General features: G+C 46.4%; 6 protein-coding genes across 6 annotated transcripts; all 6 read left to right on the forward strand.

Annotated features, from left to right (window-relative positions):
- Positions 1 to 137: 137 nt before the first annotated feature.
- Positions 138 to 872, forward strand: EDB93DRAFT_1245111 (uncharacterized protein; the record flags this gene model as incomplete). The annotated part of the gene is made up of 1 exon (XM_041452277.1): positions 138 to 872. One exon carries the CDS (start codon positions 138 to 140, stop codon positions 870 to 872), a length of 735 nt encoding a protein of 244 aa, XP_041313039.1.
- A 4,016-nt stretch (positions 873 to 4,888) lies between these two features.
- On the forward strand, positions 4,889 to 5,158 carry EDB93DRAFT_1075374 (uncharacterized protein; the record flags this gene model as incomplete). The annotated part of the gene is made up of 1 exon (XM_041445159.1): positions 4,889 to 5,158. A coding segment is annotated over one exon (270 nt), but the record flags the coding sequence as incomplete, so codon positions are not given.
- Positions 5,159 to 6,978: 1,820 nt separating this feature from the next.
- Positions 6,979 to 7,161, forward strand: EDB93DRAFT_1040086 (uncharacterized protein; the record flags this gene model as incomplete). Its single annotated transcript, XM_041444542.1, has 1 exon — positions 6,979 to 7,161. A coding segment is annotated over one exon (183 nt), but the record flags the coding sequence as incomplete, so codon positions are not given.
- A 39-nt stretch (positions 7,162 to 7,200) lies between these two features.
- EDB93DRAFT_1042761 (uncharacterized protein) lies at positions 7,201 to 7,527 on the forward strand (the record flags this gene model as incomplete). Its single annotated transcript, XM_041444581.1, has 1 exon — positions 7,201 to 7,527. A coding segment is annotated over one exon (327 nt), but the record flags the coding sequence as incomplete, so codon positions are not given.
- Positions 7,528 to 8,865: 1,338 nt separating this feature from the next.
- On the forward strand, positions 8,866 to 12,352 carry EDB93DRAFT_1114979 (Sds3-like-domain-containing protein). The gene is made up of 4 exons (XM_041448264.1): positions 8,866 to 10,253; positions 10,305 to 10,456; positions 10,520 to 10,619; positions 10,676 to 12,352. Exons 1-4 carry the CDS (start codon positions 8,909 to 8,911, stop codon positions 12,088 to 12,090), a joined length of 3,012 nt encoding a protein of 1,003 aa, XP_041313043.1. The 5' UTR covers positions 8,866 to 8,908; the 3' UTR covers positions 12,091 to 12,352.
- A 15-nt stretch (positions 12,353 to 12,367) lies between these two features.
- On the forward strand, positions 12,368 to 13,706 carry EDB93DRAFT_1237485 (NUDIX hydrolase domain-like protein; the record flags this gene model as incomplete). The annotated part of the gene is made up of 6 exons (XM_041451420.1): positions 12,368 to 12,790; positions 12,828 to 12,979; positions 13,033 to 13,191; positions 13,331 to 13,409; positions 13,463 to 13,529; positions 13,585 to 13,706. The coding sequence occupies 6 exons, from the start codon at positions 12,368 to 12,370 to the stop codon at positions 13,704 to 13,706; spliced, it is 1,002 nt and encodes a 333-aa protein (XP_041313044.1).
- Positions 13,707 to 14,111: the final 405 nt, after the last annotated feature.

Raw genomic sequence — 14,111 nt, forward strand, 5'->3', positions numbered from 1 at the left:
TTCGGACTTCCTAGGATCTTCTCTGGACATCAATCTGAAATTAAGGGCACATACTCAGGTAAGGGGCATAGCAGGCCTCAGAGCACAACATCCGGTGTTTTCCATTACCTGTCGTTCACAGCCCACCTGCCCCTACCATGCCCTCTAGACCTGGTCAATCCACCTGGAACCACCTTTCTCATGACCAGATGGAGGCCATGTTGGCCCAAATTCATCTTGAGATGAAGAAACTTCGTACATGCAATCGATTGGAAATCAACTTCCGGCAACTTCACCTGGAGCATCGCATGGACCTCACAGAGGCATCTGACAGTGCCATGTCCATGCAGGTTGATCAGATTGAACAGGACATGCATATGCAGTATGTACTCCTCTCTGAGTGCACCACTGAAGTAAGAGGCATTGTTAGGTATCTGAGGAAGCAGAGATTCAGTCAAGCTACAGTGTCACCTCCACTGGCATTCAATCCACCCCCCATCACAGCTCCTGGCCCATCCATCAGTGTATTTGCCTGCACTGTGACCAACAATGTCTTCACTCCAGATGTATCTTGGATGGGTGCCCAGACCGGTAATGATATGTTTGGTGATACTGCAGATGGCTCACTGGTCGCAAGGCACAACCAGGTGTCATCCACTCCCACCAACATCCTACCGTTGACCACAAGGGAATCTAGCTTGTCTGTTCCTCTGGTTGTGTCACCACCTGGGCAATCTCCTGATCTCCCGGTCACTGGACCATCAAGTGTGCTGGCTGATGCACAGTCCATCTTGGCTCCTTTGCAACACCCACAATATGGACCTCTATTGCACCAAGGTCGATCAGTGAGTGCTAGATATCCATGCAAGCCTTCTGGTGATTGGACACAGTAAAACTAGCACATCATTTATGTTTTTGTATGTACTAGTTGTTATAGCAGGCTATTCATTTTCCCTATCTGTGCCTCATCTTGGACATATGTCTCTGCTTCTTGATTGCCATTTTACTTCTAGTGCAACTCATGTAGCACATAAGGACTCCATGAGGACCCCTATCTTTTCCCCTTTGCCCTACTTTCTTTCTTGTACTTACTAGAACACTTCTCTCTTGGTCCGTGCACTCTTCCCTTACGTATATAAGCCCTAGTTACTTGACTTGTATTCCTTAACTTGAATCTACTTGGTTCTTGCTTCACTTAATCCTTTGAACAGACCTATGGGTACTTATTAAACCTCGATCTTGCTAAAGTTCTACCTCTAGTCAACCCTCTCGATTCTGTACTCTTGATCCTCTTTATTGAGGCAGTTACAGCAGACTCCATCCGAGTTTGTAACACTAGTCATCTACATTGTGTTGTCAACCTTGCATGATTTCAATCAATATGATTTGACTTGCATAATATACATTCAGTAGTAAGAATGTTGCGGGACCAGATGGCACTCTGCCAGCTCATCTCTATAATTCATTTCACCTTCACCTCTATCACACAGTGCACTACTGGCTTAGCCATTTTATTTACTACCAGCCCATCTGTATCATCCATTTCATGTACTACCAGCTCATTTGTATCATCCATGTCATGTACTAACAGCTCATCTCCCTAACTAACCTAACCTAATTTACTAGCTTATCTGTATCATCCATTTTATCCCCTTCTGGCTTGTCCATTTCATTCACTACCAGCTCATTTATATCATCCATTTCATGCCCCTCCAGCTCTTTCAGCCCATTTGTTTAACACTTCTGTTTCATCCATTTTACCTTCACCTTCCATACCAGATGAAATATCATTGAGCTTTACCCACTCGTCTTCCATTGAGCTTACCCCCTCAGCTCATTTGTCTTCCATTGTGCTTCACATACTGGCCCACTTGTCCCCATGACACCCATATCCCTGGTCTGCTGGTCTCTATTGCACCCCATACCTCTGGCCCACTCATCTCCATTGTACCCTGTACCCTCAGCCCACTCGTCTCCATTACACCCATCTCCCTGGCCGACTCATTTACATTGCACTGCATTCAGCCAGCCCACTCATCTCCATTGCACACTGAATTCATTTATATACATAGATATCCTATATAGTACATTCCTATACTACCGTCTACAAGATATACCACCGGCCCATCCATTTGGAACAGGTACACACCACCCTCCAGCCTACTCATCTATCATGGTACACTTATGGTCATGGGCCCACATTGGCTGGCCCACCTCTATTAGTACATTGTCACCCTCAGCTGTCCATCTAATACGGGTATAAGTCACTGTACTATGTGGATGTGAGTATGAAAAACAGTGGTTCCAAGCCCAGTGCTGCAACCATCATTACATCATTATATCTGACAATCTACTATTTATTCCAGACTGGACTGCACTGGATCCATTATTGATGATCTATGTTATACCTACTAGTACTACTGCAGTGCTACCTAGTATCTACTCATGTTTTGAAGTTTGAACTAAGTTTATTCTGGCCTTGTTACAAGCCTACAGTAATCACAATATGACGAATACATCATGATTCATGATTCTATTCTCTACCAGGGACCAGCATTTGCTGAAAGCCAAAACACTCACAATTAGCCAACTGAATGTGTTGTGCATCATTACTGCATGTTGTGTATCGTCAGTGTACACTCTACTATACTATTAGGGATGAAAGCTCCAAACACACCTCTATCTTTCTCAAAGCCCAGCATTATAGCTTAGGGAGCAGGATCAGAGCCTTGTCAGATCAATGGGAGGTTCAGGCTGGGTGCAAAAATTGGGTCTGGATCACATGGTGAGTCCTACTTGTTGTGCGGGTAAGATAGGTCTCATTCAAACACCACCAACGTCATGTGATGTGACAATGGTGTGACTGTTGATTCAAACTTTGTGGTGTGCAGTAAAAGCTGAGTGTGTGGGAGGGTACAGACAATGAAAAGTACTGTATCATTTAGTTTTTATAAGAGTGTATATAGTATTAGTTGTATAAAGTATATGGATGCATTAATTGAGCTCAGCGAGATCATTGAAAACAGACAGTGGGAGAGTGTGGTGACCACAATACTTTTTGGTCGCAAATGCAGCTTGTCTCACATTCTCTTTATTCTCATCATATATCTTCTTCTTCTTGAGGAGTGCCTTTGCGAGATTGGCATTCCTTGCTGTGTCTGCACGAGTCCATTTGCCCATGGCTAGCAAAGCAAGACAGTAGGTGTTCAACTTAGTCAGCAAGACAGAGTACAAATTGTGTTATTGCATCGATTTACAGACACTAATGACAAATCTGCTTCCTATGAATGGTCGGAGGGTCATATGGGCTGTCACGCCCAAAAACCAATTAATATTTAATGTAGTGTAGCCTTTGAAATAAGCAAATGTCATGCTTTTCTCCCTCAAAATCGCGGTAGTGTGACTAAATACATTGTTATGACTTGGATAGTATCTGTTGGCGACGCTCAAACAGAGCGTGTGTTGTCAACAGTCGAGGATGTCCTTGGGCTAGCCCAAGGTTAGGGGTCTTACTTGGCGAGGTTTCGGCAAGTAAGATTTGACACCTATGTCCAAATCGGGTGGCTTATGTCAAGCGGGGCTCGACAATAAGCGTATCTGCCAATGCTTACTGACACCCGAAGGTTAATTGTAAGATCTGCATTAATTAGAAGGACGGAAGTCCAGCTAGTTAACAGGGGCTTTGCTCGTCGACGAAGTCGATGAGTAAAGATCGAGACTAGAGACTTATCCGCGATGAGCAGATAAGAAAGTAGAATATAGACTGCTGGCTAGGCAGAAAGGATCACTCTTGTTAGGAGTAGGAGGTCAAGAACCAAGTAGATTCAAGTTAAGGAATAAGATACATGGTAGCGAGTTTATATAGAGGGGAGGAGGCACATTAGTGGATGATAACTCGTACTACCAGAAGAGGGAACGGGCAAAGGGTAAGACTATAACAGGAAGGCACATTCGAGGTGAGTCATAGGCAAACCAAAACATGCAGATAGGAAATGAGTCAAAGAGCAGAATGAGAAGTGAAACGTGCAGGGGCATGATCGTGCAACTGTGGAGCTAAATATAAGTACACATGTGCGACTGCGCACTGAGTCATAGATCAGGAAAGGGAATAGGGTAAAGGGGATGCAGCATGCATCATATCATAGGTTACCGTCCGGACAGTAAGGACAAAAGGGACTGTCCACAAAATCAGTCAAGGGGTGGAGCGGAGCACGGGTATGCTTCGTCAGAGAAGGGGTCTGGCCAGATGTACTGGCTCTGCTGGAGCGACAGGTAGAGGGCGAAGGGGAATGCAAGGATGATGAGGATAACAAGAGCATGGTCGGGGTAAGGGTGTGATGCAAGGGCTGAGACGAGGAGAATGAGGAGAAAAATAGTAGGGGCCCAAGCGTCTAGATGTTCTTGTAACATACATCACGTGACATTGGTGGTGTTTGAGTGAGGCCTATCTTAATATAATCTGATTCAAGTGTTATAGGTTGTGTGTTCATTGCCAAGGACATTTTTACTAGCCAGAAGGTCATAGCAAAACTAGAACATTCAAAACCAAGAACACTAGAGTAGGAGTATGCCGTGTACTTAGCTCTTGCTGGTGGAAACAGTATTCTGCATATTCACTGGTTTGGATCAGACTCTGGACATCATGCAATTATGCCTTGGTCCCTCACTCAAGATGCATTTCAATGCCTGCAACAAAAGATTGGACTTTCAGACAGTAATTTCATTTGCAAAGCAGCTGGTGCATAGGTAACTTTACTGGTCTATAGTATTTGGTATCTGTAGCTAACTTGAAAATATAATAGATTTCATGCATTGAGTATATTCAATTGCATGATTACATCCATCATGATATTAAACCAACCAACACTTTGTTGGAAACCTACAATTTGTGTCCATCAATACTCATTGAGGTGTGGAGCAGAGTCAGTGCAATGATATTGAGTCACTCATTTATGTCTTTGTGTATTTGATACGTGGTAATCTCCCTTGGGCTCCACTCGATTCAGGAGATGCATACTCCTGCAATAGTTCAAGTTGTATTTTGCAGTTGAAAATCCAAACCTCTCTCAAAACACTCTGTTCTGGACTTTCCTCAGGATTTGCCACCATGCTTACTTATGCTTGTGGTCTTCAATTCAGCAAGAAGCCAGATTATCCCTATCCTCATCAACTTTTGTAGAGTTCTTATCTTTGTGTGTGCATTCAGCTCCCTTTCCACTCTCCATGTCTGTCTCAACAGAATTTCTTTGCTTATCTCTGTAATTTTACTACTCAGATTTGGATAATAATAGTCTCTTATCCATTCATCTTTGCAGACATTCTCCTGTCCCCAATATGTCCACTCAAATCAGCAAAAAGTGTAAGTTTGTAGCTGACAGTGTATTCCACACTAAACTCAATGAATCTTCACTCACCAACTCATTAAGGAGGCCACAAAATATGTACTTCACCATTGCAACACATTAGGACTTACCTAGTACTGCTACTACTGTAAGATTCCATCTGATCATCATCATCACTACTTCCCTAATATATGGGTCATGCTGCTTCCTGCCAAACCTATAAATAGCCACTTGCAAGCCACTTTGGAATCGAGCTAGTGTTTAGCCATGATTCTACCAGTTCAGCTAGCCATTTATGGAATAATCTGTGGCAACACTATGGACAGAACTGGACCAAAAGTCTGGTTCAAACCTTGATTCTAGACTGGACCATGGCAGTACTAATGGTTATAAGAAGAAAAAAAAGTATAGGGTTAGATGTCATTGTAACATGCATACATATACCACATTGATATCTGCCAGACCCATTACCTATAGAGCTGGAATCTGCCAATTTCTGGTCTTCAGATTCCATTGGACATCTCTCCTCAAAATCTAGGGCCTATATCCAGTAAAGGGGTGCAGTGCATAAGCTGAAGCCAAGCCCTTTCAGATCCATCTAAGGTAGACCTTGCACTGTTTCAGCAAACATTATGTGGTAAGTGTGATAAAGCATGACAAAAGCAATGAATGTATATAGGATATTTGTAGTGACAAGATATAAAAAATCAAAGATGGAAGAGTTTTAGTGTATGTACTTCTCAATGAGTCCTACACTTTAAAATCATGATTTGTGCAAAATTGAAGGAGATGGCAACACAAGTTTCTTGTGACTTGCTGTGACTTTACTTGTCACTACTGGATATGGCTTGCTTGTGTTGCCATCTCCTTCTTCAATTTTGCACAAATCGTGATTTTAAAGTATAGGACTCATTGAGAAGTACATACACTAAAACTCTTTTGTCTTTGAATTTTTATATCTTATATCCTATACACATTCATTGCTTTTGTCACACTTTATCACACTCATCACATGATGTTTGCTGAAACAGTGCAAGGTCTACCTTATCATAAGAACATTCCATTTCCCAGTTTAACAGAAATGCTGTATATAACACTTATCAGCAATAAGTGCACCAAGTGCTTGTTAAGAAAAATTGGGATTTTCATGATGTATTTAGCAGATAAAACAGATAGTTCAACTGTTGGAGTTAGATTACCTTATCAAGTTTGACTCAGAACAAGCTAATTGTGCCTTAAACCTTATTTTGCCATGATTACATACAGTAGAGATATTTTCATATACCTTACGCATTTGCAACATATTCACCATGCTACCAGCTGCCGAAAATTCTATACAAACACATCACACAAACAGGCAGAGCTCCCTGTGGTCATATCTCAGGGCTATTTGAGCAGAAGGCAGAAGTCTCAGAATCAACAGATCTGGGCTTATCTATTAATACTCGTGCTTCTTTCGCTTCTATTACCTCACGTTCCTGGCACCATCACTATGACAGATGGCTTGGACCGCATTTTGCACTTCCCGCTTCTCAGGGATACCAATTATGGTGAGTGGTCTATCCAAATGGAGGCGGAGCTTATCCAAAAGGGTCTATGGGATATGGTGTTTGCTGAGGTGGATATGGATGGAAAGACAGACAACAAGGTGAAGGCAGAGTTGCAGAAGTTGCTGGTTAGGAGGTCAGTGAAGAAGGTGGCAGAGGCAAGGGCAGAAATCATCCTTCACGTTGAGTGTGACCAGCTTGCTCATATGCATGATCGCGATCCCAAGGTCATCTGGGAGACGCTCGCCCAAGTTCATTGTGCACGTGGCCTAGGTACCAGGATGGCATTGTGACGGAAGTTGTTGACAGTGACAAAAGGTATGGAAGAGGCTATGTCTGCCTGGATTAGTCATGTCAAGGGTATGGCTCTGGATTTGGAGGATGTTGGTGTGACCATGGATGATGAAGACCAGATTCTTGCACTTACGACTGGACTCGACAAATCATATGATTCATTTGTCATCTCACTCGACTCGATGGCCACTGCAGATCTTACTTTCACTCATGTGGTCAACTGCTTACTCAATGAAGACATTCGGCAAGGTGGCAGTGCTAGTGAGGAGGTGCACACTGCATTAGTCAGCTCAGCTCAAGGGCGCAGACCCAGTGTCTGCTTTCAGTGTGGGAAAGAAGGTCACATTCGGGCATTCTGCAAAGAGACCCTGATTCATGGGAAAGGTGCTGAGAGGGCCCCAATGGTGGCAAAGGAAACTTTTGCATTTTAATTTCAGGGGGTGCATTTTTTATTTTCACTTTCTATTCTGTAGGGATTACCAATCATTTGGTGCTGAAACAACACTCACCACAACCACCACTACTGCAGCTCATCGGCACCAGCAAGCTATCTGTCATCATCCAGCCACTCTCCTTCATCGCTACCAAGCCGCTCAACACTCCTTTTCTCTTAATCACACCATTTCAGACCACCTAGTTTGGCACATGTTTCAAAATAACACTATATTTCTCGTCATCCTGTCTAAACTCAATACTCTTTAACACACCCACTCTCACACTTTCATATTCATCGTCTCGTCATTCAGACCCTACACTATCATAGTGTGATGCCACTACTGTTTGGCTCCATTCCTTGCATAATCATTTGGCCTAGCTATACTGAGGACCCTTACTGTCTCCAGTACAAGTACTCTCCATGTACACTCCCTAATACCAGGCAATAATACCATTCTCTCATCGAAGTCTCACTCTCACAATCATTATCTCATAGCACTCTCATTATTTCATTTATTCTTCAGCACATATCTATCCTACAAGCAGTCTACACACCCCTTCATACTCACAGTCCTTCACAGGTTCTTACAATTCTGTTCAAGTCTTCACTTGAGGGGGTGTGTTGGAGTTAGATTACCTTACTGAGTTTGACTCAGAATGAGCCGATTGTGGCTTAAACCTTATTTCGCCATGATTACATACAGTAGAGATATTTTCATATACCTTACATGTTTGCAACAAATTCACCATGCTACCAGCTGCCAAAAATTCTATATCAACTATGGAGGGGGTGATAATAACTTCCTTCCAGATTCAAAGTGAGTAATTGTACATACATCAATAAATCATGTAACATGTGTTTGAACTTTGAGCAGAGGTGAACTTGAATGACAGAAGGTAGTAAAAAAATAAAAAAGGGAAAACACAATGGAGACACAAAACATGGGGAAGGGAAGAACAAGAGATGGGAGACAGGAAAAAATCAATATATTCAATTGTACTTTTACTTTTCTCACCAATGTGATATCATGCTCAGCTCAACAAATACAATATTGTTTATTTCAAAACCTGCCATGATTATTAAGACACACAAAGGTAGGAAAGGGCCAGGGAGCTACAAAAGGAGCACGAAGCACTTTTTTTCGCTTCCAGGATGTGCCGAAGCGGCACAACAGGTTGTGTGTACATTCCTAATATTGCGTGTCACGTGAGACATGACACGTGTGGATGAGATTGCGCACGGTCCAATTAAACTTCCATTTTCGGACGATCATCTTTGACCAGTGCTCGTCTTCTTGCTTGCTGTCCCCCATGATGACGGGCTCTCCAGCCTCACTTGAATCATTGAGCTCGCCCTCTCCATCGCCACCTCCCCAAGAAGATTCGGGTGCAGGCTTGGATGCCGAGTCCGAGCTATCAGAGCTTACAGACGATGAGCTCGTCCAGGAGTCTCAGTCGCCCAAAAAGAAAACTAAGACATTCATTGACGGAGATGCTGAAGATGGTTCACGTCGTCGGCAGCCCCGTCGCGGAGGAAGAAAAAAGCGTGGCGGCCTGGTCCCTGCCCCGATGTGGGACTGGGCGTACAAATCAAAGAACTTCAACTCCAATTCAAATTCAAAGAGTGAAGGAAGTGCTACACCCGGGGTCGAGGAAGAGGAAGAAGAAGAGATGGCTGGCCCGCCTCGAGCTATGGAAGAGGAAGAGGATGACGAGAATGAGGATGATCCGAGGGACGACCTCGATGGCGACAGCCCCGACGGGGATGCCGACGCTGACGAGCCTCTTGACGATGTTGACGTGCTTGTCAATGGACGTGCGAAAGATTATGACGATGAGGACGGTACTGCTGACCCGCAAAATTCCACCTCTAATTCGGCATTAGACGAAGAACCAGAGCCCTATGCCTCTGACGAAGACGAGCTGGCACTGGTCCCTCCAAAGCGCCGCCGCATCGACGACCTTGCAACTTCCCTCCCAAAGCGTCGTAGCCTCCCTACCATATCAAACGGATTGCTTGAAGCAGAAGCCGACGGAGATGATGATGACGATCCTCCCGCCCTCAATGACAACGAAAACGACACCGAATCTGAAGACAATGACGGCCCCCCAGACACGGGCTTGGACATAGACGTAGATAACGAGGCAGAGCCACCCTTAGCACCGGTCAAGACAGTCACAACTGTCCCATTGATTCCCATTGACATCACAGCTCCGCTGCCAGCGTCCGTCGCGCCCATCGCAGCTGCCGCTGCCTCGCATTCAATAATGGCAGGTTCAACGGTCATTCACCCACCATCACCTACTCCATCTGCGTCTTCTGTGTCTGGATCCCGCTCACCCTGCTCTTCGCGTTCTCCGTCGCCCAAACCTGAGAACGGCAGACCGCAACGTAAAAGTAAACGAGGCAAGAAGGACAAGGATGAAGACTGCGACGCCGCGACAACAACAGCTCCAGACGCTGAGTCCGCACTTCTTGAAGCAGAGGTGGACGACGAGCTAGACATGGAGATGGAATTGGAATTGCAGCCTGCTCACCGTGCCGAAGCTTTGGATGTGCTTGCGACTATTGAACTGAAGTTTGCGTTATTACGGGAAAAGGTATATGTCGAGAAAATGGAGGGACTCGCATGGGAGGAGGCGTTGGTTTCTGAGGGTGTGCACGTTCACCAATTTCAAACTTGTCCAGGCTGACGACCTACCCTAGCAGCGCACCCAGAACTCATACATCTGCAGGCCGAATTGAACAAACGTCGCGACAAACGCCTTGCTCTTGCTTGCAGAAAGCGCGTGTATGAGGTTGTATCCGCTAACAAACGACGGAGGACAAATGAGGACGCGGTCTGGAGTTGGTGGAAGGTGCGTTTGATGCGCGTCCTGTCCATACCCGCTACTCACGTTGTATTTGATGACTCGACTTAGGTCGCACGAGATGACCTGCAAACAGAGATGATTGCTGAGACCAACCGTAAACGCCGTAAATTGGAGCGCGAACGCAGAGCTATCGAGAGGCCTCAACCACGTAGGATTATCTTCTCTTGCTTCTGTCTGTACGGTTCATTAATGTTCTGTTTGCAGTGCGCCGCATTCCTAATGCAATCCCTGATCCACCTCCTGCACCAACGATTCGTCAAATTGCACAGATACTGCCTCTCACGACCTCCCGACGCCACATGCTTGCGACTGCATATCCCGACTTGAACGCTCTCCCTCAAGCAGATGCGGCTGCAGATCTCGATTTCCTGCATCAGCACCGTATGATGAATGCACGCATAGTCATGGGTCCAATGTATGGCGCGCCTTCCATGGATGCTCTAGCATTCCATGGTGGCCCAGACGTGCGCATGCCACCTCCGCCCCCGCCACCTGTATTCCAACAACCCAACCAGGGGTATCCATTGGGCGCACCAGGACGCCTACAGCGCTTGCCTTCCGGACCTACCCCAGCACAGTACGATGGCCTCCCTCCTCCCGCATACGGCCCGGGAATGCCGCCACCTCCTCATTCAGAACAGCAATTCTTGAATGCAGCGTTACAGGATACAACGCGATTTGCAATGCCCAAGCCAGCGGGTGGGATGGATTGGAACGTAGGAGCGGAAGGACGACGCCGTGAGGAAGAAATGGATCGTGAGCACCACCATCGGCACCCGCATCATACGCATGCCCCACCGCATCATCATGTTGGTGGTCACCACCATCACCGTCACCACCACCACGTGGTGCATCATCACCACCCGCCCGAGCCGCAACCGCAACCGCAGTCAGAAATGGTTAATCATAAGCAGCAGCACTGGAATAAACATGGGAGCCGTCCGTCGTCCACTCATCCACCGTATGAAGAGCGTGACCGACCTGTTGCGACGCCATTTGTGTTGGCACCGTCACATAATAGTATGTCAGGTTCGGCCTCGGGTCCTGGACTACCAAGCGGGCCTGCACCATCGCCAAGACATGGCTGGATGCATCAGGATGATCGGGAGCGCCCACCCCCATTCCAAGCCCCACCAGACCGCTACCATTCCCCTGGACCTCATCGGTACACAGGACCTTCGTCGAGTCACTCTCAGCATCCACAATCAGCCTTATCACGTCAAAACTCATCGGGAGTTTCTCCACCTCGCGCCCGACCCCTCCCTCCCAGTCCGTCATCAATGCCGCACCCTGGGTTGCGTTCGCCGTCACGCTTTGAGTCTCATGCGTCTACGGCTAGTAGCCCAGTGATGAAGCCCAGGCGACCACTGTCTCCACCTCCGATGTCTTCGTCAAAGCTTGGTATGCCGCCTATTGGTCCAGCATCCGGCTTTTCTCCTCGCCTCGCGGGTCCAGGAGCACCGCCTAGAGAGATGGAGGGCGGCATGAATGGTGTTGCGTCATTATTTGGTGGGGGAAGTAGAACGGCTTCCCCCCTCATTTCATACTTGCCAGCCACACAAGGTCCACGACCTGCTTCATCGAAAGTGAATGCTATGCAAATAGTAGATGGACCCTGATTCTGTACGCACTCTTCACCTTTCGTCTTGTTTACTACAGCTATATCATCTCGCTGGGCACCGTACATATTGCACTTTTTTCGCCTTTTCACAGTAATTATGCCACGGAAACCTGGAACTTTGTATATTCTCTTGGGTCTTATTATAAAGCCTGAGGCCAGGATGGATTTCGTGTAATGTAGATGAGTTTCACTGCCACTTGCCGGGACTGAGCGTCGGCCGAACATGAAGTATCATATAAAGATAAAATCCACATTGGTGCAATCAGAAGTGTGAGATGTCTAACGACCCGCCATCTCCCGTATCCCCACCACTTTCTTATCTTGAGCTCGTCAAGATATGCGACAATTTTCGCCTACCATCTGACTTTGACTTTCCTCATGTCTTTCAAAAGCCTTTGGATAGAGACTCTTTCGTCCCGTGGACACTATCGCAGTCTCCAGGAAGTCCTGCTGTTGGGCTCTTGAGGCTTGACATAGTAGATCTCCTTCGAAAAGAGAAACCTGGGACATGGGTCATTCCAGAACCTCAGGCTGGGTGCCGTGTCAGCTTTGATGCGTCAGTCAATACCCCGAGAAAGCGCAGTGCAGTGCTGAAAGAGCTCTGTGAGCGCTGGCGCGACACTGGCGTGTTCCCTGCGAGCATTGGGCCCCGGAAATGGCGGAACGAGATGTACCCTGTGTACCGGAATCCCTTTGGAGTGCACGAGTACTATCCTGAGGAATGATTCCGACGAGGAATTGGGAAACTACGCCTTTGAGATGGAGCGCGCCGCGTGTCCTCTTTTTGGCGTCATAACATATGGGATACATATGACTATCTATCAAGGGATCGCCAGCAGCCCAGAAGTGAAGATTTGGGTCCCAACGCGGGCGAAGACGAAGCAGACGTGGGTTTGATTGAGTTATATTCATAAAGTACATGGCTGAATGGCTACGTCAGGTGGCCAAGCTGGTTGGATAATAGCGTTGCTGGTGGGATACCCAGTGGCATGTCTGTCTTCGAGAGCCTTGTCAAGGAGTGCGAGGAGGAGGCCAGTATAGAAGCAGACATCGTGAGGAATCATGCCAAACCCGTCGGAGCAATCAGCTATTTCTTCAGGTATCGTTCTTCAAGGCTTTGGGGAGAATTACAAAGCATAACGAAATGATTTCAGGAACAGAATGAATTTCTTGCAACCAGAGGTCGAGTGAGTGCTACCTAATTTTGTGTGTGTGGATCTTAATAACACACTCTTTAGATACGTTTACGATCTCGAGGTACCGAATGATACTCCGTTCCAGCCCCGTCCATTAGACGGCGAGGTGGAGTCTTTTGATGTATGTATATCTGTCTTTATTTCTCGACCGTGCCAAACGATGCTACGGAATAGTTGCTATCGCTGGATGAAGTGAAAGCAAAGATGAGGCAGGGAATCTTCAAGCCCAATTGCGCTGCTGGTAAATACTCATGCAAATGGCCCCAAAAATCTCTATTAAATCATTGACCTCACAGTCCTCATTGACTTCTTTGTCCGACACGGCCACTTGACACCTGATGATGAGCCCGATTATATGGAAATCATCACGAGATTACATGGGAGATTCGAATATGAAAGATGGTGCCAACAGGTATGATAGACAAACGTTTGTTGCACCATTACAACAGCCAGGACATATAAGCACGGAACGTTTGATCCCACGTAACGTCTACCCGTGCTCCGAATCTGAGCTTCACATGCACTCCACACGTGATGCCCTGTTCTTTCACTACTATGGCCTCGGGGTGCTCTTTTCACGGCGTTGTGGATATCCAAAATGCTACACTCATGCTTTAGAGCTGAGAAAGAGGATTTGGATGATGGATGGCTTTGTACCGGTCCATGTTGATCTAGAAGACAGTGTTAGAGATCTTCCCGCACTTGATCGTGACTGCCGTCGGCAGCCGCCTTACCAGGTTATTCCGGTTCACCAGTCAATTATTAGCGATGATCACTGCGATGGAGTTTTCAACTGACACACCAACTGGTGCTGGGTTCAGCG

Source organism: Suillus bovinus (genome assembly GCF_016758785.1).
Source record: "Suillus bovinus strain UH-Sbo-P2 chromosome Unknown EDB93scaffold_2, whole genome shotgun sequence".
Lineage (NCBI taxonomy): Eukaryota > Fungi > Basidiomycota > Agaricomycetes > Boletales > Suillaceae > Suillus > Suillus bovinus.

What these genes read in the sequence shown, in the direction of transcription:
- EDB93DRAFT_1114979 (XM_041448264.1), top strand. Translation starts at nt 8,909, where the DNA reads ATGATGACGGGCTCTCCAGCCTCACTTGAATCATTGAGCTCGCCCTCT. An exon ending in GGAGGCGTTGGTTTCTGAGG is followed by an intron (nt 10,254 to 10,304) that starts GTGTGCACGTTC and finishes GACCTACCCTAG; the next exon opens with CAGCGCACCCAGAACTCATA. An exon ending in TATCGAGAGGCCTCAACCAC is followed by an intron (nt 10,620 to 10,675) that starts GTAGGATTATCT and finishes TTCTGTTTGCAG; the next exon opens with TGCGCCGCATTCCTAATGCA.